The sequence below is a fragment of the Bison bison genome, unplaced genomic scaffold (genome assembly GCF_000754665.1).
Source record: "Bison bison bison isolate TAMUID 2011002044 unplaced genomic scaffold, Bison_UMD1.0 scf7180017864297, whole genome shotgun sequence".
Lineage (NCBI taxonomy): Eukaryota > Metazoa > Chordata > Mammalia > Artiodactyla > Bovidae > Bison > Bison bison.
This window is the reverse complement of record NW_011494869.1, coordinates 5,449,024-5,475,665: the sequence shown is the minus strand read 5'-3', so window position 1 is coordinate 5,475,665 and position 26,642 is coordinate 5,449,024. Positions and strand designations below refer to the sequence as shown.

Genomic DNA, 26,642 nt, shown 5'->3' with positions numbered 1-26,642 from the left:
CATTGGTGAAAAGAAAACGAACCAGAAACTATTAGTAGGCGTGATTGGCTGTTGACAGGTTGGCCCCGGTTACGGAAGCTGGTGAGGACAGAGCGGGAGGTCGACTTCCAGGAAGTTGGTAGTGGAAACCGGAATAGCGGTGGAAAAGAGGTTATCTCAGGCCCAATGGCCACTGTGGTAGCAAGCGGCGGCGATGGAAAAGAGCAAGGAGTCGAGACTTCCGTCACCTATTACCGACTGGAGGAGGTGGCGAAGCGCAATTCCCCGAAGGACATATGGCTGGTGATCCACGGGCGAGTCTACGATGTCAGCCGCTTTCTTGACGAGGTGGGGCCCGGCAGGTGGACTGCGCTGAGGGGGTACGGGCCCCGAAACGCTGGTAGGGTGTGTGGGAGGGAAGTGAGGCCTAGCTGAGGACGAAAAGACATGCGAAAAGGGACCGAGACCCTTCGAGACGGAGTTTGGTGGGTTTGAGGGGGGACCTTAGGTCTGCGTGGATTTCTTCCGCCATTAAGTGCTGGTACCTTCAATACTATGCTTCTGCCACATATTGAGCACTTACTGTTAGCTTGGCTAAACTTTTGAGTCACCGGTATCACCATTTTACGGAAAGGGAAACCGAGCCTCAGAGTTTCTCACCTAACAGCCTAGAGTCATTCGAACCTAGGTCTGAAAGCGCAAAATCTCTACTCATTTTTTTCACTGTGCCTTCTGAAGTAATACCACTGTTTGGTTTTAATTTTCTTGAGAAGGAGCTGAGATGCCTTCTCCTTTCTTACCATTATGCTGCGTTTATTTTTCCTGTTTTGAGCAGACTTTGAGGCCAGAGGTTATGAGCTGATTTGGGGTTTTTTATTTTTGGCTTCTGACTCAGACTGTTACCTCTTTGGTAAATCAAGCATGTGTATTAGGTTTTACAAGTTCTCCTTGAGACTGCTGCAACTGATTTTTTTTTTTTTTTAAGAAATACACTTTTAACTCTACTGAGGTGTAATTTACATACAATAAATCGTGCATGTTTAAAATGTACAGTTTGATGAGTTTTGACAAATATATTCATCCATGTAATCACAACTCCAGTTGAGAAAGAACATATTCATTACAGTAAAAATTTCCCTTGTGCTTTTTTGCAGTCATTCCTCTCAATCCCAATCCCTGAGGGTTTGGGATATTTTAAGTATAAATGTGTTTGGTGGTTTATTTTTGATGTGTATGTTTTTATTTTGAGCAGTAGATTAATAATCTAATGGTTAATTTCTTGGGCATATTTGTATAATATAAACCTATTAACCAGAGAAGGCAATGGCACCCCACTCCAGTACTCTTGCCTGGAAAATCCCATGGATGGAGGAGCCTGGTGGGCTGCAGTCCATGGGGTCTCTCAGAGTCGGACACGACTGAGCAACTTCACTCACTTTTCACTTTCATGCATTGGAGAAGGAAATGGCACCCCACTCCAGTACTCTTGCCTGGAGAATCCCAGGGATGGGGGAGCCTGGTGGGCTGCCGTCTGTGGGGTCGCACAGAGTCGGACACGACTGAAGTGACTCAGCAGCAAACCTACTAACACTGAGAAAAAGTTTTATTTCTCTTAGTTCTCTTTATGAAACAAATATACTAGTAAAAAAAATTTTCTTTCTATTAATTTGGGGCCTAGGGCATAAAGCTCTACATCCTGATTCATAAATCTCTAAAAAAATTTTTAAACCTAGTTCCCCCAAAATAACATTGATTTTAATAAATCTTTCTAGTGGCCAAGAAGTTAACATCTTAGCATTTAGTAACTTCTTGTATTTGTGGGGCTTATGACAGTTAAACGCTTTTAAAAGTGCTTTCCTGTTATTTCAGCCTCGAAGTAACTAATTGAGAGTGAGTTTGATAGTACTGGAAAAGGAAATGGCAACCCACCCCAGTATTCTTGCCTGGAGAATCCCATGGACAGAGGAGCCTGGTGGGCTACAGTCCATGGGGTCGAAAAGAGTGCGACACGACTGAGCTACTTCACTTTCACTTTGACTGGATAGTATTGATCCTTATTTTAGCAAGAATATAAGAAACAGGTTCAGAAAGATTTTGGTCAGGCAACTGATTAGTGGCAGGGTGTGTCTTAGATATATTCCTTGGTTTCTCTTGTCTACATAGCAATGCTTTGGAATTCTAGTCTTAGCTGTACTTTGGTGTATGCCTCGTAAGTTTCCAGTGTGGCTTGTAGCACAGTAAAGCATAGGTCAAAATGGGTAGCCAGTATGGGGTTTTTTGTGGTTTCATTCCCCTCCAGTTTCTTCTTGATTAATTCAGGATAATGAACTTGGAAGGAACACTCAGTGCATGTGGTGGACATTAGTTTAATCTTGAACAGTTACTAGCTTGGTTCACCACGTGCTGATGAAGCCAGAGACATGATAGGTGTGCCAGCATGGCCTTTCAAGCTTGACTTGCAGATCTTTACCTGCAGTTCGCCATTCTCACTTACCCTGTTCCAGAGTCTCTGTCCCTGTGTTCTTCTTCATTCCAAGTCAAGTGCTAAGGAGAAAAATGAAGCAGAGAAGAGGACTATGGACATGTATGGAGTGACAGCATGAAGATGAAGGGTTGAAATTTTAGGTATGGTGGCCAGAAATGGCTTTATTAAGATGATGACTAAAGTAAAGGTCAGAGAGAAGTTAAGGGAGCTGGCCTTGTGGATATCAGCAGGTAGAGCTTGTTCAAAGCACATATAAAGGCCTTGAAGTGCGAGTATGTCCAGTGTGTTTGAGGAACAGTGAGGGAGGTTATGGTGGTTGGAGAGTAGTAGATGAGGTCAGCATGATCAAGATGAGGAGCAGTTCAAGTACAGTTTTGCTGGTTTTAGAAAGGATTTTGACTTTTGTTCTGAGATGGGTAAACATAGTGGAGCTGCTGCTGCTGCTGCTAAGTCACTTCAGTCGTGTCCAACTCTGTGCGACCCCCATGGACTGCAGCCCACCAGGCTCCCCCGTCCCTGGGATTCTCCAGGCAAGAACACTGGAGTGGGTTGCCATTTTCTTCTCCAATGCGTGAAAGTGAAGTTGCTCAGTCTTGTCCAACTTAGCGACCCCATGGACTGCAGCCATGGGGTTTTCCAGGCAAGAGTACTGGAGTGGGGTGCCATTGCCTTCTCCCAAGCATAGTGGAGCAGAGGACCAGTAATATGTGACTTAATGGTTTATTATTCAAGCATCACTGGCTGCACTGTTGAGAAGAGACTGAAGGAACACTCGAATCTAGTTAGGAGGCTGTGACGGTAACTTGGTTTAGAGATAGTGGCTTAGGCTAGGGTGGTGGTAGTGATAGTGAGAAGTGTCAGATTTTGGATGTACTGTGACGGTAGAGCCAATAAATTTAATGATGCCTTTTTTTTTTTTTTTTTAATGATGCCTTAAATTTGAGAGTCAAGGGTGACTGAGGTTTTTGGCTTGAGGTCTGGAGGAATTGGGTTGCTGTTAGATCAGATCAGGAAGAAACGTCAATTTTCATCCTTTTCTTTCCAATCTGAATTCGCTTTGGGGCTCCTCCTTAGAAAGAGGGTCCTCATTTGAATATATAGCATTTATAGATTGCTTTCTTTTTTGATTAATGAATATGGTTAGAGTGTTACTCTGGACTTTGTGAAATTTAGGATTGATAATATAATTGAATTATCTTCTAATAGATTAATTTCATAGTTTTCAGTCAGTGGTATTGATGTAATTTATTGAAATCACAAATGAAAAACCAAAACATTGCAATCGTACACATCATATTTCTGTTACTTAGTGGTTTTGAAAAAAATTATGTAGAAATGGTTACAATATCTTATGCCATTGACTGAAATATCGAAGTACATCTTAGCAAAGGTAAATATGATTTTGTGAACTTCGTTTCAGTTTATATTCTTATTACTGTATCAAAGGTGGGAAAATTTGGGAAACCATTGTCTTATGTATAATTAACCATTTCTGACAACAGTAACCTAAAATAACCCATTATGCTGTTTTAAAGCTTTCTATGTACTTTTTTAGTGACTGTTGGCATGAGTGGGTATACTGCTTTAGGATCTGCTTCACAGATGGGATAGCATTTTATTTCTCAAGTGCTGTGGTACTAGGTCCTGGTAGTATAAAAATAGACATACATCTGCCCTCTTGAAGCTACCCTTCTAAGGGAGACAAAGCAAAAACAGCCAAATGTTTCCTTCCTGGGAAGGAAACAGGCAAGAAGTTGAGAAAGTAAAATGGCCGTGGTGGGGAAATCTACTTTAATAAGAGTGATCTGGGAAAGCTTCTGTGAAGATGACTTTTCGTTGATGAGAGGGAACTAGCTTTGGAAAGATGAAAGAAAAGCGCATTCCTACGGCATTTGCAGAGTCAAGCAAGAGTTTGGCGTGTTGGTGGGACTCAAAGCAGCTGTGGCTTTAGTGTATCCAGTAAAGGTCAAGAATGGCCAAAGAGCTTGGCAGGAGCCAGGACAGGCAAGGCTGGGTAGGTGGTATGGATTTGTGAACCATACCATAAGTAAATGGAAAACCACTGATGTGTTTTAACATGGGGGTGACATTGAAGGAATTTATTTCAAATATATTATTTTTGCTGAGGTTTTGAGACTAGATTGAAGGGAAAAACAATACAGAAGGGAAGAAAGGAACTCTTTAAACCCCAAGAATTTGAATTCTCCATCTTCCATGGAGTGCTGCAGTCCATGGGGTTGCAGAGTCAGACATGATTGAGGGACTGAACTGACTGATAAACAGAAATAGAATCATAGTATTCCTTAATCAAGTTATGCTGCTGCTGCTGTTGCTAAGTCGCTTCAGTCGTGTCCGACTCTGTGCAACCCCAGAGACGGCAGCCCATCAGGCTTCCCCGTCCCTGGGATTCTCCAGGCAAGAACACTGGAGTGGGCTGCCATTTCCTTCTCCAATGCAGGAAAGTGAAAAGTGAAAGTGAAGTCGCTCAGTCGTGTCAGACTCTTAGCGACCCCATGAACTGCAGCCTACCAGGCTCCTCTGTTCATGGGATTTTCCAGGCAAGCATACTGGAGTGGGGTGCCATTGCCTTCTCTGTAATCAAGTTATAGTGTCTATTAATTGATTCAGAATAGTAATAGTATGTGTTAGGTGCTTATTATTCTAACAGCTTGCATATAATTTCTTTTTTAATCCACTTAATAGCCCATTTTAGAGATGAGAAAACTGAGGAGCAGAGAAATAACTTTAAAAAAGTCATAATGCTCACTGGTACAAGCAGTCTGACCAGATAGCCTGTGCCCATGACATTAGGATTTGCCTCTGTTTTTTGTTTTTTTCATGGCTATAGAATATAGAATTAGGTCTGTTTTACAGCCACCTTCTTCCATATCTTAGATGTAATTTGGAAGGGTGGGAATGTGTTAGAGGGAAGTTAGAACTAGCACCTTTTTTCTGGAACCCAGGTAATTTTTAAATATTTTGAGTAGGTCATATAGGTATCCTGTGCAAAGCCTTCTTCCCATCTGCCCACTTCCACTTCCTCCTAAAGTTAACTACTACTGTTTGTGAATATTTCCAGAGTTTTATTTTGTGCCTGTAAGCAAAAGTGAATGTAGTTCCTCTCATTCTCCCCCCCTCCCGCATAAGGTAACTGATAACATGCCTTTTTCACATAACTATATATCTCAAGAGTCTTTCCATATCCACATCTGGAACACTTTCTTATTATTCATAGAAATTGTTGAACTGATTCTGACTTATTCAAGCAGTCTCCTATTTCTAAGCATTTGGGTTGTTAGTAATATTTTGCTGCATAGATTTTCCCCCCATCTAAGTCAACTCTATTGAGATCTAACGTCCATACAACAGAACGTAGAGATTTTATATGTGGAGTTCCATGAGCTTTGACAGAGGTCTCACCTGTATAGTCCGCGTCACCATCACTGTTTAGAACATTTCTACCATCTGTGTTCTTGTGCAGCCAGTGATTGATTTCTCACACTTTGTTTTTTGTCCTGACATCTTTTAATGTATCTGTGAGATTCATCTATATTTTTTCTATGTGTCAGCAGCGTGTTCCTGTTTAGTGCTTATTATTTCATTGTAACTGTACTAAAATTTAGCTGTTCACCTGTTGACTGATGCTGGGTTGTTTCCTCTTTTTTTTTTTTGGCTATTATGAATAATGCTGTTGTGAACTTTTCATGTACAAATCTGTGTGTAGATACATTTTCATTCCTTTTGGGGAAATACCTACAAGTGAGATTGCTGTTCTGTTTTTTTTCCTTTCTGACTGTACCACATGGCTTGTGGGGTCTATTTCCCCAACCAGGGATCCCTTGACAGTAAAAGCTGAGTCCTAACCATTGGATGCCAGGGAATTCCTATAGCTCATATTTTTTGTTTTCTATTGTTTTTGTTTTACATCTGAAGCAGTTGACAGACTTTTTCTGCCAGAGTGGCCCCCTCATTTTACAGTCGCATCAGCAATGTGTCAGTCTTCCAGTTTCTCTCCATCTTCACTGACGCATGATGTGTTCTCAGTGCTTTTAGTTGTAGCCGTTCTGATAGATGTGTGTCTGTACATAACAATGGTTTTAACTTGTTTTTCCTGATGACTAATGATTTTGAGCATCTTCAAGGGCTGATTGGCCTTGTGTGTGTCTTATAAAGGGTGTGTTCAGTCTTGCTCATTTTTAATTGTATTGTTTTCTTATTACTGACTTGAAGGCAGTCTTTATATATTCTGGATGCAAGTCCTTTCAGAAATATGTATTGTGAATATTTTCTCACAGTCTGTATTTTGCCTTCTCGTTTTCTTAGGTGTCTTTTGAAGAGAATTTTGGTGAGATGTATATATATACATGCACACACATATATATATATACACACATTTGGTATATAAAACATTCTAATGACTGGATGTGGGCTGTGGGGTTAAAAAGTCTTGTTCAGTTTCCTACTTAACTATAACTTTAGGAAAATGTGCTCTGTAAAGACCTTTTTCCATCTGTTCAAGGGAGATTATAGTATCTACTCCACAGAGTTGTTGAGACAGTTAATTTAGGTAATTCATACAAAGATTTATCATGGTACCTGATATAAAAAGCTCAGTAAGCTTTTGAGTGCATAGTAACTAGCACATGCCCTGAAGATGTAAAGGTGAATCAGATGCTTTGGACTTGCCAGGAAGATGAGATCTGTGCACAAGCAATTGTTGTGCGTGGTAGAGTAGTCTTGCTTTAGGAAAGACAGAATGTGGGCTCTGCTTGGTGCCATCCCCTGAAAGCTTCAGAGTTTGACTAAGCACAATTCTTACTGTCTTTCTCCAAGGCTGGTCAAATGAAAGTGCAATTCAGTCGTTATATAGCTTGTGGAATTAACAAATCTATAGAAAGTATGCTTTCTTTTCTCAAACAGGCCCATGTGGCTAGTCCTAGGGAAAGCTAGAAATAACATGAGGCAAAATTTAACCTCCAGCACTGCCCAGGTGAGCTGCCCTGATGGACACTTTGACTTTGGCGTGTGTATTTGTGCGGCATACATGCCAGCGAGGCAGAGAGGGGGCAGGTGGGAGTGGAGGAGGGCACCGCGAGCGCCCCCTAGATCTCACTGTGTTCCAGGTTCTGTGATATTCAGGAATATGGCCATGAGTAAGACAGCCATGGTTCCTGTTCTTAGGGAGCTTATGGTCTAGTGCAGGAAGAAGACATTAAATAAACAGTTGCAGTTGTGATAAACACCATGAAGATGCCTAAGGAACTGTGAGAATCTGTAGCAGTAGGACCTAACATGGTGGGGAATACGGGTGTATCATCTGGTGGGGATGAGTTACGTTTGGATCTGCAGACCTGATATTTAGACCCTGAGCAGTTGGAACTGCCAGAGTTACACCCTTTCTGGCAGCCATCAAGTTAACCTCTCCTAGGTGACACCCCTGCCTTACTAGGTTCTTTCTAATCCAAACACAAATACCTATGGACCTGCACCATTTCCTGCTGTTCACCACCCAGGTCTCTTATCTTTCTTTGAGTTGTCAGACTATTTTTTATGAAGTAGTATTTATCCTCTCCAAAACTTTAACCTCCATATCTTATTTTGATGATTAGTATTCTGCTAATCTGTTTGGCTAACCTGGCCTAATTTTGCAGCTTCCGTAATCTTAATGTTTCTAGATTTCATTTTCCAAGTCAGGTGGTCTTTAGCATATCCTATTGTTACATTTTTATTACATCACTATTCCATTCACAGAGATTTTTTCCATTCACAGAGAATTTGTGTAATTTTTTTCCCAACAAGATTTTTATTCTGTAACTGTCATTCTTCACATTCTCTTTTATGTCCGTCTGTTCCTTATCCATTCCATAGAATTAGCAATCTAGAAGTATTATTTTATGTTAGCAATTTGTCCTCTTTCTTTTCTGTATTAAAATATAAATTTTCTGTCCTCCTTTCAATAATACTTAGTACATGAACTTAATGAAAAGCTGAAAGATTTCCCTTGCTCCCTGCCATATATTTCGTGAATTTACTAAAACCCTTCACAGAAGAACATCACAAAGTTTCCTTTGTATCTATGAAGTATTTCAATTGATTATTGCTGGACTGAAATAGAAATGAATCCATCACAGGCATTGTTTCATCAATTGAAAGTTTTATGATCTTGACTGCCATATAGTTTATTTGAAATATTTGTAATGTTATTTAATTGCTTATACAATAAAAGCTAAGACAAGATCCATTAGTCTTAAAACATAAAGGCTGTCAAATTCAGAAGAATCTTTTTTGCAGATTCATATGAGATTTAAAAGTAAAGCAGAAAAAAATGGGAAATGTGTACCACCTTATGTTAGGTCTACTTAATAAAAACAGGGAGAAATTTATGATTGTGTGATAGATTTGAATAGCACTGGTAACCAATCTAGTTCACTAACCTCCAGACTCTTTTGGTCTTACTTGTTTTATTTTGCTATGATTCAGACAAAAGTAAATTTTTGGGTTACATTAATTATAGGTATGTAAACCAAGCTTTGTATGTGTGTGTGGTAAAGTACACATAAAATTTGCCATTGTAACCATTTTTAACTGTACCATTAGGTGCCATTATTTGCACTCACAGTCTGTACAACCAACACTGCTATCTATTTCTAAAGCTTTTTCATTTCCCCAAACAAACTTCATAACCATTAGGCAATAACTAATCTACTGAAACCTATGGGCCTAGAGCTTGTGCTTCTCGGTAATTGCGGGCTCATCAGTTGTGGCGCGTGGGCTTGTTGCCCCGCAGCATGTGGAATCATCCCAGACCAGGAATAGAAAAGTCGTCTTTCCTTGGCTTTCTTGACTTTGATATTTTTGGAGATCACGGGCAGATCATTTTGTAGAATGTCTCTCAGTTTGCGATTTTCCTAGGTTTCCTCATAAACTCACAGTATGCATTTTTGGCCAGAAGACACCGTAATTACGTAGTGTTCTCCCCACTGCTCCTGTCACAGGGTATACAGTGCTGGTTCATCCCATTGCTGCCATTTAAAGGAGAAAAGGGAAAAGAGGAGGGCATCAGGGGAGGAGCTTATATCAGTTAGCTTTTTAGAGAGCCCTTACTTTAATAAATATCTTTTTCTTGTAGCATCCTGGTGGAGAAGAGGTTCTGATGGAACAAGCTGGAGGAGATGCAACTGAAAGCTTTGAAGATGTAGGCCACTCCTCAGACGCCAGAGAAATGCTCAAGCAGTACTACATTGGTGACGTGCACCCGGTAAGAACCAGCCGAGCTAGGAGTGCTTGTAGAGAGAGGAAGCTATCTAGCAGCCACAGGTCGTGATGAGGGAATGAATGACTAAAGTGGAGATTCATTCAGCCCAGCCATGAGGCTAAATTTTCTCCAAAATCATCCGGCCTTACTGTGCTAAGCTGGAGCTTCTTGTTTGTAAATCAGCACATAGAGTATCTCTGAAAAGGAACTGATTTTGGAAGTGGGTTTTTAGTTGATTAATTTCTTTGTAATGAGGTTAATATCATGATCTAAAATAGTGGTTTGATTGTTCTTACAAATTCTTTGCTAAAAGTGGTAACTATGGACCATGCCATTCTAACAAGGGACCGTGATGTGCTCAGAGTCAGGGATGCAGGGATGAGGTCGGGGGTAGTGGGCAGGGCCTTTCTATAGATCCTGGCACCTCCTAGGGAATTGCTACCAGAAGGTAGTCTCATGTCCCAAAGTTAGAAATAAGTACGTAATGAGAGTTTGTTTGGATGTGTCTTAAAATATTATTTGTTTTCCTCTTTAAACAGAATGACCTTAAACCTGGAGGTGGTAGCAAGGTAAGAAGTCTTCTATTTCTCTTGTGTGTTTCAAGTGTTTATATTTCTATTTACTCAAATGGAATTACTGTTTTTTTTTTTGAAGTATTTTAACGAGCAATGTTTACTTTTCCCTCCAAGCAAAAATCTCATTTTTCAGGAATTTGCATCCAGTACCATCTCAGAAAAAAGTAGTGGAGACTTGAACAATAGGAACATTTTGTTCAGGCCCCTGTTCATTTTTTTTAAAAAATTGAAACTCTAAAGCTATGACTCGTGTTCTTACATTCAATAGTATAGGTGATAAGAATTGCTTCTGTGTTGGAAAAAGAATTGAAAAGTTGATTTATTCTTGCAAGTCTTAGAACAAGTTGTAGACTGGAATAATTGAGTAACTGACTGGAACAGGCCTTTCTGTCCCCATTACCCTGTTGTCTGGGCTCAAATAGGTCTACACACCCTTCCCATTCACTCGGTGAATTCTTCTACCACAAAAGTAGAAGATTAAATATTTGAAAACTTTAATGTGTACTGCATAATGTACCAGGAAGAAAATTTGAATGCCTTTTTGTTTCCCACAAGCGGGATGCCTCACTTCCCTTATTCCCTCATTTTTTTTCTGTCTTCCTCAACTCTTCTACTCTCTTAATTTAAAGACGCAGCACTTAGTTGTCACCAGAACTTCTTGGAGGCGGTGCTCCTTCCCCTTTTCCTCCTTCTAGCTTCCCTTTCTGCATTGAGCTGGAATTACTGAACCTGTGTGACAGTAAAGTTGGCCAAGACACGGATTCTTTCAACTCTAGAGGTTGCTTGACAGATTCTGCCACCTGTGCCCCCACCATCCAGAGTGTTTGTGTAAATTAACTCTTCCATCTCGTTGCACTCTGCTACTCTGAACTGTTGAATTGTTTATGAAGGGGATGTGAAGTGGTTCCTTAAAGGCTTTGTGAGCTCTGGTAGTTTGTCCTCCCCTCCTAACACGTGTACTATCCATTCTTGAATCTTCATTTGTGTAATTAAGGTAAAATTTGAACTAAGCAATGGCTTGTTTGGTATATTGAACATGTCCAGAAACCATTGCTCTCAGAGGTCAACATCCGATTTGAGGGATATGCCTGTTTGTACAGGAGATGTACCTTAATTCAGGAACCATAACCCACTTGTTCATAGCACCCTGAGAGCACTTTCTATATTAAAACAAAATCTGTGAGGGGAGAAGTTCCAGTGTCCAGAAGTCTTACAAATTGCTTCTTGTTGCCATTTTTCTTCCTTGGTGGTATAGTATGGAGTTAGGACCATCCTTAGGAATGGAGAGCAGTGTTGCTCCAGTTCTGTTCCTTGTACCGCCTGTATTGGAATCTCTTGGCATGTTTTCCAAAGTGCGTATTCCCTGGGCTTCCATTACTACTACTGATTCATGCTGTCTGGAGGTGGGAGTTTGCATTTAAAGTAACCCAGGTAGCCAAGCGCCAGACATTTGGCTGAATGACATGCCCATCTTTTCATGTGAAAACTTTTAGGGAGCTTTTAATTCTTTTCTGTGGAAAGCGCTGTCTGCCTTCTGTAGCCCAAAGAAGTAACTAGAGATGTCTCAGATAAAGCTGTTGAGCCTTGAACTTTTTATAAGAAATAAAGAAAAACGCTTTTAACTGGTGAGATTTTTTGAAATTTGGTAAGAATTTAGAAGTCTCCAAATGTAGTTTGGCCCCAGCCCAGCTTAAATTAAGCAGTGATTAAGGGCAGTGTTTTCAAGGCTCTGTTTTCCTCATGTCTGCTGTACTCAAAGTCTACAGTCTCCTTTAAATAGAGAGTCTGATTATTGAGTGTTTCCAGTCACACTGCTGTACTTCAGGCAGACCAGCCAAGGGAAACCTTTGGGAAAAATTTCAAGACCACCTACATAGGTTGTCATAGAGCTTATATAGTCCAGCCTGATTTTAGTTCCAGAAAGAAATTCTTGAGCCTTCAGATTTATTTCTTACATAGGTTTTAAATAAGCCCTTCTGCATCTAGGCTCCAGCTATCTCTTTTCTTAATTTTTTTTACATTTACCATGAAGAAGTAAATGTCAAGTTCATTTCATTACTGTGCTTTCAGTTAAGGTTTCAGAACCTCTGTAAATAATTGATTTTTTTTTTTTTTTTTACAATGCCTCATTTAGAGGTTTCTTCTGCCTTATGGACAGAGTTTTCATTTCCCTTCTTCCTTTATTTCTCTGCTTCTCTCTTCCCTCCACAACTCCATACCTCTTCCCCGTCTGAAACTACCTCCGCACCCCTGCAAAAAAAACAAACAAACAACTTTTTTTAAAGCACCTAAAACATGCTATTCCCAACTGCAAATCAGGAACTTTCCCAGTTTTTTAGAAACTGCTCTTCATAGTACTTTTGCTTTGACACTGATGGTCACCATTGTTTCCTTGTAATGCCTGAGGTTCAAGACCCTGAAGTGTTTGTTATAATACCAAAGCTTAAAAGCTTAGAGACTGCGGATGTTTTTCTTACCTGCTTCAGTTGAAAATAACTAGAATTAAAAACATTTTTCTCTCTTAAATCTCTCCTCAGTTGAATTAGTCCCCATGCTACCAGTCTTCTGTTCACATTTGAGTTAAAATTTCTCTGGTCTGCTTTTGAGTTATGGAAACTCACCTTAGAAGCTGTTTTCTGTGCCCATTTGCCTGCCTACTGTGCTGCAAGTAACCAAGATACATTTGTGGTCAGTGATGTCTCTTGATTATGCATTTAATTCTTGGCTAGAACCTTGATCAGTCAGAGTCTACCTTTAGTTCAGGAGATGAGGTAACATACATATGCAACCTGACCAAAAAATGTGGTACTGTTTCATTCATTTATTCAGAAGGTATTTTCTAGGTTACAGTTCCCAACTGCTTCACTAGTCAAGTCTCATTGCAGTGAATAGACCTAATAACTTGACCATTTTTCCATTTTTTGAATGGGAAGTTTGTGGTGTACATGGTTAAAAATTCAAATAGTACGAAAAAGTATACTATAAAAATGATTCCCATCGCCAGCTGTGTCTCCCGGGTTCCCTTCTCCTGAGGTAGCCAGCTGCCATTTTCTCGTTTACTCTTCTGAAGGGATTCTGTGCATACATAAATGTAAATGGATGGGTGGAAGGCAGATGGATTGACCAACAGACCAACTACCCCATCCTTTAAAAATCTCGCACATGCTGTTCTGAGCCTTGCTTCTTTCTCCTAAAGCATTTTACCTTAGTGACTGTTCCCTATCAATTTATAAACATCTTTTTAAGCAAGTAAGGTTGTCTCTATAAAAGCTTAGCATGTTTCTTAAACTTCGTTTTTCAACTTAAGAAATTTAACTTGAAATCTAGTCAGTTCTGTCTATATTAGAAGTAATTTGTAAATTACATTTAAAGGCAAGTACATTTTTCTTTCCCAGGTATTACAGACTTTTGTTATACAGAGTTTTGTATTATAGTTACATGCAGGAACATACATAATGTTCCGTTTACCTTCTCTTTTATGAGAGGGAAACTAAAAAGAACATGTACTTTATAGTTTTGTGATGTAGTTGGTTGCATCATACTAAAAATTTCCTTTTAAGAATTGTTAAATATTCCTATCATAGCTACAACCCAATTTATTAATATTTGAAATGGATATGCCTTTGGATGAGTAGTGCTTGCTATTTATCAAAGAATTTTGTGTGGTTGTTTCATTGTTGACTGTTTGTTTACCTAACATTTGATTTTTTTGTAACATAATCTTTTGAAATAAAGCAGACTATAGTGGCAAGGTCACTCTTGAAAGACAAAACACCCTTCTTGAGAAATCTCAAGGGTTAGTGTCTCTCCTTGTAATGCTTTATTTAGGAATGACAGGTAGTTTCGCAAAACAAGATGTCAGAAGGACAAGGGTAACATCTTTTTCAAATCAGCCCTCCAGTGTGGTGATAAGTAGAATAGTCTCTGAGTGTTTTAATTTTTTCCTTCCGTGTTATCTTCTATATCTTGTCACAGTGGGTTCTTGAGAGAGTCACGTAGAAATTTGCCTCAGCGGGTGTTTTTCATGTTTGCATTTGCCCTTATGTACAGGGAACTATTTTTTGTATGACTGGGCTGACCAGGCATTTGTGCTTCACAAGACAGTAGTTGTTATAACTGTATTCTCATCTAGAAAGAAATCTTAGTACATTGGAGCTTCCTGAGAAGGCTGTCCTCAAGATCCATACCCCATGGCCATGAATATATTGACATCATGTACTTTCAAAACTCAGACTGCCTAGATTGTACGATGAACCTAACGTTAGAATTCATATAGTGATAGCTAATGTTACATAGTCTTTTGTGTTCTGAGGGGAGAACCCTTTGCAATAATTTGAAGCCCAAAGTTCCCAAGTTGTTTTTCATGTTTCTGGCCACATACAAACCAAACTATTCTAAATAAAAAGCTACAAAAACTACCAGGCTGCCCAAATACTCATTAAAGTTGTTGAAGGTGTCCTGTGGCTTAAAATCCACTTCTTCCCATTTTAAATACTTGGAATCCTCTAGGAATGGCAAATATTCAATTTAGGAATTAACACATAAGCTTCTTATATACCTTATGTTTCCCTTTTATTTAAATCTAAATATGAAAGTCTAAATATAAGCTATTTAGGCTTGAAGTATATGTATAATGCCCTGTCTATATATTTGAATGCCTCATAACCATAATTTTGACTCATTGCTTCCTATGTATATTCTGGTGACAAAATACACCATTCCTTAAGAATGTGTTCACCTATGTTTTTTTCCCTAAACAGGGTTCATATTGAAATCACCCCCCACTGATCCCTAAATCCGTTCCCATATGTTTGCCAGTTTTGAGATTTCTTTATCATTCCTTTAACCACATGAAAGCATATCAGAAGAGCATCTGTGAGATCGAAGCATCTCTTTGTGGTTGTGCTCCTTCAGTCTTCCTGGATGTGGGAGCATGGTATTAACATTTCTCTAATCTTTAGAAGTCTGCTCTTGAAGGTTTTGCTACAATGCCCTTGGCTCAGAGAAATGTGTTGAGTTAATTGAATATGACTTGAGAATTCAGGTTCATCTGATCTGAGCTTTTCAATTCACAAGTGAGGAAACTGATTTACCATGGAGCCCGAAGATACCAGATGTAATTTCAGTTATAATCAGCGTTAATAAAAAGGTTACTCAAAAATTATGAACTATTTCCTTTGTGTAGTATTTATATGTATGTGCATGTATTTATTTACATATTTATTTTATGAGGGAATTAAAGCCTTAGTGAATCTTGAACTTGAGGAACCACCTTGTTTAAACAGTTAATTTCTGTTAATTTTGAATTAAAGTTAGAGTAGACTTAGAACGATGTGGTTGTTGGTGAGTATATTCCAGACTTGTTGGAGGAGAAAGAAAACATGGATGTTAATTACTTGAGAAAGCTTTTCGTAGAAGAACTCTGGACTTGAACTGTTCTTTTGTAACTAAAATCATAGGGTATTGTAGTTTTTACTGTCTGTGCCAAAGATGGAGACCAGTGCCTTCTCCTGACCAATCTTGCATGTAAATTAACATGTGGGCAAGAACATAAGCAGCCAAGATATGCCTGAACACCCACAGGGGTAAATTAAAGTCAATCATAAACTGTAGGAATTTCACCTAAGCATCTGTTAGACTCAGCACAGAGCTCTGGAGTGGAAATGAGAACTGTGCACGGTGAGAACAGAAAGGTAGACTCAAAGAAAGATTCTTTGTTAATAGAACTTTTTTCTTTTTAATTTTGTTAAATTAAAAATAACTTTTTTGGCTTCTTTCTGAAGTTGGCTGAGGCACTTGGCTACCATGAGCAGTGTGCCTTAAACAACTCTTTCATTTATAGTTGATTAAAAGCAGAGTAACTGTCCTTTGGCATTTATTTGGCTGTCAGTATTCTAAAGAGGATATGCTGCTTTCTCTTCTCTTTCCTCCAATGTTAGGGTGGTAGTTCTTTTTGCCTTCAGGGAAAGCTTGATCTTAAAACGGGTTGAGGTACTTGGTTAAAAGGAGGAATGAGCAGTGGGAAGGAAGGATGGAAACCATATATATTTAAATTTTAAAAAATTGCTTGTTAGGAACTATTACCATTTCAGTATATTACGGTCTCGGTGTGTCTCCTCTCTTCCCCGCCTTCTGTCTTCTCTGGGTTGCTTACTGCATTGTCTGAGGTTCACTTGAGTTAGCACACACCCAGTGCTTGTGGTTGTAAAAGAAGCTAAAAACTTCTAGAGAATTCCTTTATATGAACTAATGGCTTTTAATGTTTTTATAGGTTAAGCTAAGTGATACATATGTTATTCATTATGCTCTCATGTAAGCCTTTCAGATTACCTTCTTTTTTAAAAAAATGCTAATTCTACATTGTTTTATAAATCATTGGTATATTTGTGGATAATGAAAGCATAAAAGACCATGGACATTTTATTCATAGAATTCAGTCACTTTTTGGTTACTGTAGTAGAATATTTTGAAAGGCAGTGTAATAAATGAGATGCAGACACAACCGTCAGTACCACTCCCACCTTTCAACTCTGCAAAACATTTGCTGTATTTCTCAAAGATTGACAGTAACATGTTTTAACTAGCCTGACTCATTCTACTCAAGGAGAAATGTCCCAGATTGTTATTATCGGGATTGCAAAGAAATGTAATAGTAAAGTAATAAGATTTATCTAAAACTTGTTAGAGGTTTTACTTGGCTGTAGGTGAATTTCTTTCAGGTTTGAGGCATGGTCTCATTTGAATTACAGTGTTCTGGATATAGGAAGCTAAAACTCACCTCATGGTCTGCTCTAAAGTATCTAGGCCAATATGTATGTAGGGTTGTTGGAATTCTTGGAGATTACTGAGAACTGTAATTATGTGTTCATACCCTGGCATACTGCTGACTATTGGCAGAGATGATCTTTCGGGCAGCAGTAACCTATGCTAATGAGTTACTGTCCTCTGGCGGTAAGTTAGCATGCTTTTTTGTACTCTACAATTAATTAATGAAATCCATAAGTTCATTTGATGTTTATATAAATTGAATTTAAAATTTTGGTATCAGCTTTATTAAGATGTAATTCACATTTCATCCAATTCACCTATTTAAGATGTATAGGTCAAGGGTTTTTAGTATATTTAGAGTTGTTCAACCATAATCACAAATCAATTTTTAAGCATTTTCATCACTCTAAAAAGAAACCCCATAACCTTCAGCAGTCATTTTCCGTGTCCCTCCAGATCCTCTTCTCCCTGCCCTAGGAAACCACTGATCTACTTTCTTGCCTTTTGGTTGCCTGTTCTGAACATTTCATGTAAATGGACTTATGTAATACATGGTCTTTTTGTCTGGTTTTGTCAAGTAACAATTTCAGGGTTCATCTGTGTTGTCACTGATGTATCAGTACCTCTTGATTAGTTGCTGCCACTTTTTTCTTAAAATTTATTTTGGTATTTTCTTAACCCTAACCCCATTTTTCCTGTTTTCAGTGTGAAATAAGCCCTAAGATCTCTAATCTTAATTATTATGATTTCGGAGAGTAAACCGGTTTGCTTCTCTAAGTCACAGAGCAGTCATCTGCATGCTTTTGAGCATTTCCCAGTTGATCTCTGTTACGACAGAGGAGTTTTTATTTTTTAAATATGTTTTCGGGAAATGTGATTTTAACTACTGCCAGTGGCAAGCCCAGCTAAACTAGGCATATCATTGTGACTGCAAATTAGTTCATTAGTTTATTGTAATATAGTTTGTATCAATGGCATTTTTTTTTCCAATAGATAAAAAGAATTTAGGTCATTTCTGTATGCTTTCATAGTGATTCTTTACTAGAGAATGCCAGTATATTATCAGAAAAAGAATTGCCCATCTTCCCATTACATATGGATACTTGCGAACATCAAATTACATGAAAGATGAAGTTGTTATTTTAGTTTCATAGTTTACATGAATATTTTTGAGAAGTTTTATGTACTCTGTGTTAATCTTTTTTTGTTTTGTTTGTTTTTAAATATGCGTCTTCTTCAGGAACCTCCGAAAAGCAATACGTGCAAAAGGTTGGTATTCCCTTAATAGACTTTTTTATGCTCCAACATACTACATGGCAAAGAGGTACCTTCCATAAATATACATATGTAACATAACTTAAGAGTGTAGTTCGACAGCTCATTCTTTTTTTTTTTTTTTGGTCAAAATTACTGCAAATCAGTAGTCTCTTAGCTTTAGCAAAATTAATTTTAACAGTTTCAGTCATCTTGAATAATCTCAAAAAAGTTCTTGCCTTGAGTAGTTTTTAAATCTCATTGTGACATAAATCAGAGTTATACGTAGTAAGAGGCAAGAGTGCATGGACAAGTATTACTCCTAAGTCAGACCCACAGTGTCTGCAGCTCAGCCCAGCTATGCAGTTTCCACTAAAAACTTATTCTCTTTTAATCCTCACAACACACCTATAATGTGGGTGCTATTATTACATTTTACAAAAGAAAAAAATTGTGTATTGCAGTCATATTCAGGAGTTTGAGTTTTCTCAAAGGTTTACCTAGTAATGTCCCTTGCAGTAATGTTGCTAATACAGTAGTGGTAGCCCTGAAAAGTATGCATTTGGCATCCCTTAAATAGTGTCTCTGCTTGAGATAATTGTAGAATCCTTGGCTTATAAAAATTTACAGAGATTATATAGAGCTGTTTCATCTTTCTGAGATCACACTTAAGGCATTTCATAGAAAGAGAAAATGTGTCTTCCCCCACTCCGCCCCTATAAAAGTACCATGTCGTTTTTGTTTGATATGATGGTCAGAATATTTTTAGAAAGTGGAAATTAAAGGAAACTGTTAGTAAATTCAGCTGATTTATACTCAGCCCAAAGTCCCATAAAGAATTTGAAAATATAGGCCATAAACTTGCTGTAGACTTTTACAACACTTAAAATTGGTTAAGAATTATTATGTAGAATACATAAAGAATTTTTACAAATCAATTAAAAAATGACTTTATAGAATATGAGAAAAAGATTTAAGCACCTTACAGAAGAGGAAGCACAAATATGAGCATATTAAAAAAAATTTGATTTCATTTGTCATCAGAGAGATGTAAATTAAAATCATAGGGTATATTTCATACCTATTGGCCAAATTCTAAAAATAAGAAGAGTTGTTTAGGAAGTGAATTACCAATATTCTTAGGCCCTTTAGGGTCTTGAGGAAATGTAAATGGGTACAGTCACTGTGGAAAACAGTTGATATCAAGTAAATTTAATAATATAGTAACTTTTGATCCAGCAATTCCATTTCTAGGGAGATATATATATATACACACACACACACACACTCAAGAAAAATGTGTATACATATATACCAGTGAACACATTACAGGAATGCTCATAGCAACATTATTCAAGATATTAAAATATTGGAAACGACCTAGATAACCATTCATTAGTAAAATGAATGAATTCATTCTGGGATATTCACACAGTGGAATACTACAAACCAACAAAAATATAACAGTCACAGCTACTGGCAATAACCTGGATAAATCTGAATGAATAGAGTTCTGTCTTGTGGGCAAGAGGTTGTTGTTGAACCTGTATCTCCTTTGCTGCAGTATAGATGCATTTCCTCTGCTTCTGTTCTCAGTGGTCATAAAGTTACAGAGGATTATCTGAGGACTGATGGTCAACCACTCATAGTCTTTTGCACGGAAGGCTTTATCTTCTGGGTTTTGTCAAGGGTCCTGCTTTTGATCTCTTTTGCCTCTTGGGCTGCCCTGAAAGGTACCTGAAATCATTACTCTTTTGGGGAGATTACTTTTATGTTTCCCCGTGCCATATAGCTGTTGTACATACTGACCAACTTGCTTGTGTCTTTAAGCAAAGCTACCTGGCTGACATTCTAAACTTGTGGAGAATAGCTTTCTGCCATACTTTAATGTACAAGTACTTGGCATGTTCAGGCAAAAAGAATAATTTTTATTATTGAACGGCAGTTGGTTTTTGTGGACTTCAAAGCCTTTTAATACTAGGACTGCATATGTCTTAAGTGGAGGGGCAGCCAGGTCATTTGGATTAAAACTAGCAGCGTTAATTAAGTTCTAATAGCGAAGAAGGATTTTTTTTTTTTTTTTTCTTTTTTTGACTGTACTATGTAACTTGCAAGATCTTAGTTCCCCAACCAGTGATTGAACTCAGGGCCACCGCAGTGAAAGTGTCGTCTTAACCACTGGGCCACCAGGGAATTCTCTTTATTTTGAAGAGAATAATGACTGTCCTTAAACTGAGGAAAATTTCTTTGTAGGACTTCTTAAGCCGGCTACCATTTGCCTGACTTCATTAGCACTGTCAGTATGTTCTGTGTGTGTGTCTGTCCTTATTAGTGTCCAAAGGAGGATAGGAATCAAGCTGCTTGACCAACTTCCCTTTGTGATTTTGGGTGCAGAGCTTGTGTTTTCTATGTGTAAAATGAGAATAATAATAGTACTCATTTCATAGGATTGTTGTGAGGATTAAATTTTAAAAATATATTTGGGGCAGATATAATATCATCAGCAATTGTATTAGGTATCATTGGTTCTACACTGATAATTATATACATAAAATGGTGGCCTTTTCCTGTTTAAGGATGTTAATTGTAGAATATGTGAAAAGGCTTGAAGAAAAATTTAAACTATCTGTAATCCCATAACCCAGAAATAACCATTTATGTCTTTGTGAAAACATAGTGTGTGTGTGTATGTATTATCTTTTTTTGGTATCATGCTATATGTTCCATTTTTAGTCCTTTTAAAATTATTGTTGAACTTTCACTTTAATTAAAATCTTGTGTTTTTTTTTTAAATTTCTCCAAGTCAAAATTTTTTGATTTGGAGAATATTAAATATTAAAGTATTTAAATACTTTAGTATTAAAATGTGAATGTTGAATGATAGGGAACATTTGGTATGAAATGTTCACAATTTTATTGCTTTTTTCCCCCTTGAACATCTAGCTACTGGTCGTATTGGATCTTCCCCATCGTGGGTGCTATTCTCTTAGGTTTTCTGTATCGTTACTACATGGCGGAGAGCAAGTCCTCCTGAGGAGACCTTGTTGAAGTCTGGAAAGCATTTCCACTTGGGAGCAAGAACTAGAGACTTATTTGGAGCCTGCAGCGGTGCCCTCTTCTCGAGTCCTGCCATTTGTATTCTTACCCCTTGGAACCCAGACAGTTGGCCAGACGTCCACCTCAGCTCCACGGCCGTGTCCAAGTCATCTCTCAGAGCCTTACTCTCAAAGCACCTGCTCGTTTTTCCGTATCCTTGCCTTTGTTTCCTCTCTTTACTCTTTTCCAGGAGCGCCTTTATGTTTCAGGACTGTCTTCTGTGATTACAGTCCACATGTCACTGTGGCATTCCCTTTGGTAAAATGGCCTGCTTTCCAGTGCTTCAAACGCACACTAGACATATTTAACAGCTTGTCACGTTCTGGTTTTGAAGCTTTTATTTTTCCCTTTTTCTTTTAAGTAAATGTTCCTATTTTTTAAATTATGACTTAATTTTATTATTTATCATAAGAGGTTTTAATTCATGGCATCAGGTTGCACATCTGTGACTTAAAATGCAACTGCAGAATTATCCTGTTCCTTGTTTGTATTTGTTAAAACTGCCAAGTGTAGCAAGGAGCCCTTGCCACCCTCTAAGGCATCAGATGGTGGTGCTGGGCAGAACGCTGCTTCCCTTTTGTTCATTGGGAGTGGAGAGAAACAGGGAGAGGGAGAGATGAATTAGGGTGACAGTGGATTCACAGTAATCTTTCTTTTGAAAAATATTGAAAAATACTACTTTAAGGGCAAGAGTTCAGAAGAAGCACTAAAACTTTCATCCTTTATTTTGATTTGGCACCAGTTCCTAACCATCTTTTTTCTTCTTTTTAAGTTACCATCTTTTATGGGTAAAATGCAAGTAAGTGTATCTTTAGAGCTTTACAGTTTTATGAAGGATTTTGCTGTTTTTTTTTAATTAATTGGCAATGTTTTATCCCCCATTTTTTAAAAGTAAGAGACTCCAAATTGATAAAAGATACAGTATTTGATCTTCTGTTTGCCCCAGTAAAGTAACTCCCATGGTAAAGCAGCATTTGGAAGCAGGAGAGTGGGACAAGAGTGTTTTCCACTTCATCTGTATTTTACCTCCATGGCTCCAATTTGTGGTTTTGTTGTTTTTCCATTGAGAGGGGGGAAAAAAAAGTGGTAGTTACTTTTTTTTTTCCCTTGGATAACTGTTTCCGTGAGGAGTAGGTTATTATTCAGAATTATATTACTGTTTCTTCTCAGTTCAGGCGTTTCTCTGGCGTATTTGGCTGCTCTCTTCCTCTCTGGAAGCACCTGAGGAGACCGTCCACTGGTAGTTTTCTGCTGACGACTGTGGTGATTCTTCCTCCCTGTCCTTTGAGGGTGACCAGTCTGCTCTGAGCCGTTGTCACGTACAGCAGGGAACCTCGTGGTTCAGGAAGGACCATGGTCACTGCTCAGCGTCTGCTCCCCTCTTCCTGCTTGCCAGAGACTTGACAGGACAGGAAGCTACACAGCAAACCAGGGTCTGCCCATGCAAACTGCTTAAGAAAAAGTTCAGCCCAGGTCTCGTATCCTGTGATTTAGCAGTTGAGCAAATTCAGGATTCATAAAAATAACATTAACCTGGTAATTGTGCACTTGGTTATGACATTATGGAGTAATTTTAGGGGATTTCTGGCCAGCTTTTATATGTCAGGGATGTGGGCTTAACTTTAAAATTTTTATCGTCTTTAGAAAATATTTTGTATGCATTATAAGATGCCAATTTAAGACAATTTACTGAAAGAAAAATCTTTGATGATTATGTAACAGGGGTGGTGTGACTTGATTACTCCTCAATTTGAAGGCAAAGAAGGGTTGCCTTGAATAAGAATTGATATTTAATTGCTGTAATCATTTAAGTCACCTGATGACATGGGCCCACACTGGGGTAGAAATGAAGAACAAAGGAGTATTGAGGAGCTGGAAAAGGGAACATTCAAGCTAAAACTAAGCCAGAAGATAACTTGGATCAATTAAAAATGTGTTGGCAGTCCTCAAAATTGAATGGAAAACATCTGGCTTAGAAGAAATATTAAAGAACAATATTCTTCAGTAAAATTTGTGTTTTTTGATATTTTTTAAGGTGAAGATCACTGCAAAAGGTATGTTTTTCTGTTTCATATTGATTGTCGTTTCCTGTTTACATCTGGACTTGTTTTCATTCAGAGCCAGAGGAAAAGATTTTCAGACTTTGTCTCAGCCAGCCATGAAATCCGTCCAATACCCAGGGCTCTCTTTTGATCTGCTAATGTGATGTCACTTTATGTTATAAAAACCACTTTTGGGTCCACTTATTATTCTGCTGCCTACATAAACAGCCAGGTGAAAGGTAGAGCTTGTGTGAGCGCTTGCAGAGGTTTTTATCTAAACAATAAAGTAATACAGTATATTAGCCAAATCTATCAAAAAGGACTTTTGTTTGAAGACATAGATGGGAATTCTTGAAACAGCCTCGACGTTGATGGGTTGTAAAAAACCCCTCTGCAGAGCCAGTGGAGCCAGTCCCTGTTGTCCCGAGCCTCCTGGGGTGTCTGGAGTGTTCGGTTGTTTATTCCCAAGGAAGACTTAACCGCCGGCGCCCACCATACTGTCAGCATAATGGCTGGAGATCACAGGAGAGGAGATGAGGGGAAATTAGTGCCCCCAAATAAGGATGTTAGTGCCGGGTCCCAAGATTTCCTGCCTCTCTCTCTCAGGAGTTGGTTTTGGTTTCCAAATGACTTACGTTTTGTAAAGACAGGAAAGTGGTGGGGACAAAGTTTACACTGTGTTTAGTTCTCATGTGACCACTTAAGCTGCAACAAAAATCCATTGGAACCTATAATTTGACCCTGTAAAGTTCTTTCAGCAATTGTCATGAATGCACATGTTGTGAAATAAGAACATTGTTGTGTTTACACTCACTCAGTTCCCATGTGGAGCAAAGAAAAATGCTTTTCAGGCCAGATATATCATTACTTACAGAGTATCTCAAGTTTAAAATCTCAAGTGATACCCGTCTGATTAAATTCCATTTTAGAAACACAGAACAGTAATACTGGTTACTTCCTTCCCCAGGAGAAATGGATTCACATGTGTCTTGTGTCAACAGAGACGGTTGTTGTTTTTTCTTTCTTTCTTTCAACCATCTTGTTCTTTTGCCAAATATCATGAAAGTAATGAGTTTAGTCCCATCTGGCGGCTGTGCTCTGAGAGAGCTGGGTTTGTAATTTGTTGGGGGTGATCTCAGAGGGGAGGTTCCAAGAAGCAGAGAGGTATTTTTCAGATGACCTACTCCGCACCTAGCTTCTCACTCATGAACTTGAGGGCCCAGTTGGCACCTGCACCTGATTCTCCCTTTGCTGTTCAGGCAAAGCACGATGATTTCACTTTCTTTCTTTTGATTTTACCCTCCACTCTGAGCAAGTAATATTAACATTCCTTTTGTGTATTCAATAAATGGAGTTTGTTTACCTATTTTATCAGCATATTTTGAACAAAGATCTTTGTCTGCTGGAATGTGCACACAGTGAGTGTTTGTTTAGAACGACACACAATAAAGATACTGTTTTCCATTTCTTGCCCTGACTACAGTTATTTTGTTTGTTTGTTTTAATTTCTTTTTTTAGTCGAAATTTTGGTTCTGTAGTTCTCAGGTGTTCTGGAAGAAAAGAATTGGAGAGCATAAAAGCCTCCTGTATCTGTGCTAATAGTGGGGTTAGTGTAACTGAAGAGAGTTCTGTGGTTCTTCAGGATTCTTGCTGCTGTTGCTCTTCCCTTGATGTGTGTTGCTCATTTGATAATCACGAGAGGCACAAACCAAGACTTTTGCTGTGTTAACAGATATGGCAACGAGGTAGACAGGTTTTTACTGAAACCATCTGATAAAGAGAAACCAGTTCAAGGTAATAGTATTTGTTATCTATAATGTCAGTCTTCAAATGGTTGTTTTTCTTGGAAATAGCTAAACTGTTGGGGGAAATTAAGCATTGAGATCGAAGTTCTAGTGACTTAATAAAACAAGGTAAATAAGCCATTTTTACAATTACGTTTTAAAACACACTGATAGCCTTCTAACAGTACCATGAGACATCATTCTAGGGTGTAGTTATTTCACTATCATATGAATTGAGGATTACTAATAGAAAAGTCCCATTCTTGTTGCTAGTGTTTGAGTCTAATGTTTCATCTTCAGTCCTAATAATTCACTGTTCCTGATGCTGAGTATTTGGCAGGTATTTGACAAATCCTGGTTGATTCCTGAAAACCTGAGATGGAAGATTGTGATTTCAGTTGTGTAAATTTAAGGGACCAAGCACCCACACAGACTGCTAAATGATTGGTAATTGCAGGTAACATAGGTAACCTAACATTAATTAGCTTAATAGATATCTGTATACTCTGCAGGTTTTCCTCCATTTATGAGATGGTTACACCCCAGTAGTGAATATCGTACTGAATATCGCTGGCCCAGGTAAAGATCAAAATTCAAAAGTATTTTTACTGAATGCATATCACTTCCACTGTCATAAAGTAGAGAAACTATAAGTTAAACCACGCTAAGCCTGGAACTGCATTTTCAGGGCCAGTCAGCTTAATCACAAACGTAACATTTTAGAAAACAATTCTTATATGAAGCATTCAGGAGAGACTAGGGTTGGATTTCAGGCAAAACGTGAGGACACAGTTGTAACACTCATGTATGTGCCACCTATCTGCCGTGCAGCATCTTAGACGACTTCCACACATTTCTGATTCTGCAGGGTCTTTACATGGAAATCGAGGATATCTAAATTTTACCAGTGACTTGAGGCCACACAACTGAGAGGTGAGCTGGATTTTAAACCCAAATCTAGCCCCACAGCTCTCAATCTCTAGTGTTGGTTGTTCCCATATGAAAACTAAGCTCTAGAGTCTTCCCTGTTGGTTCAGTGGTTCAGACTCTGCTTGCACTTTCCCCTGCAAGGGGGCACAAGTTCAGTCCCAGGTGAGGGAACTTAAGATTCCACAGGCCATGCATCATGGCCAAAAAGACCCCAAAACTGAGCTCTAGCTGTACCGAAATAATATGCCTGGTATTCTACTACTGATTATCACATATATATATATATATAGATATTTCTGTGTATGGTCAATAAAATAGAATCATGAATAATACAATCATTTTTCTTAATCAGTAGATACCAGAAAGTAGGTACTATCTTAGGAGTCCACCCCCGAAGTCTTCATTGTTGAAGAGAATCCTGTTGGTTCAGTGTGAAAAATTTAAAATGACCCTCACTCCCTTCCTTGCGAAACA

The 26,642-nt window shown here is 38.4% G+C and overlaps 1 protein-coding gene across 1 annotated transcript; it reads left to right on the top strand.

The window, feature by feature from the left end:
- The first annotated feature begins 60 nt into the window (after nucleotides 1-60).
- LOC104996650 (cytochrome b5 type B) lies at nucleotides 61-24,921 on the top strand. The gene is made up of 5 exons (XM_010850951.1): nucleotides 61-327; nucleotides 9,594-9,722; nucleotides 10,259-10,288; nucleotides 18,303-18,331; nucleotides 21,260-24,921. Exons 1-5 carry the CDS (start codon nucleotides 166-168, stop codon nucleotides 21,348-21,350), a joined length of 441 nt encoding a protein of 146 aa, XP_010849253.1. The 5' UTR covers nucleotides 61-165; the 3' UTR covers nucleotides 21,351-24,921.
- Nucleotides 24,922-26,642: the final 1,721 nt, after the last annotated feature.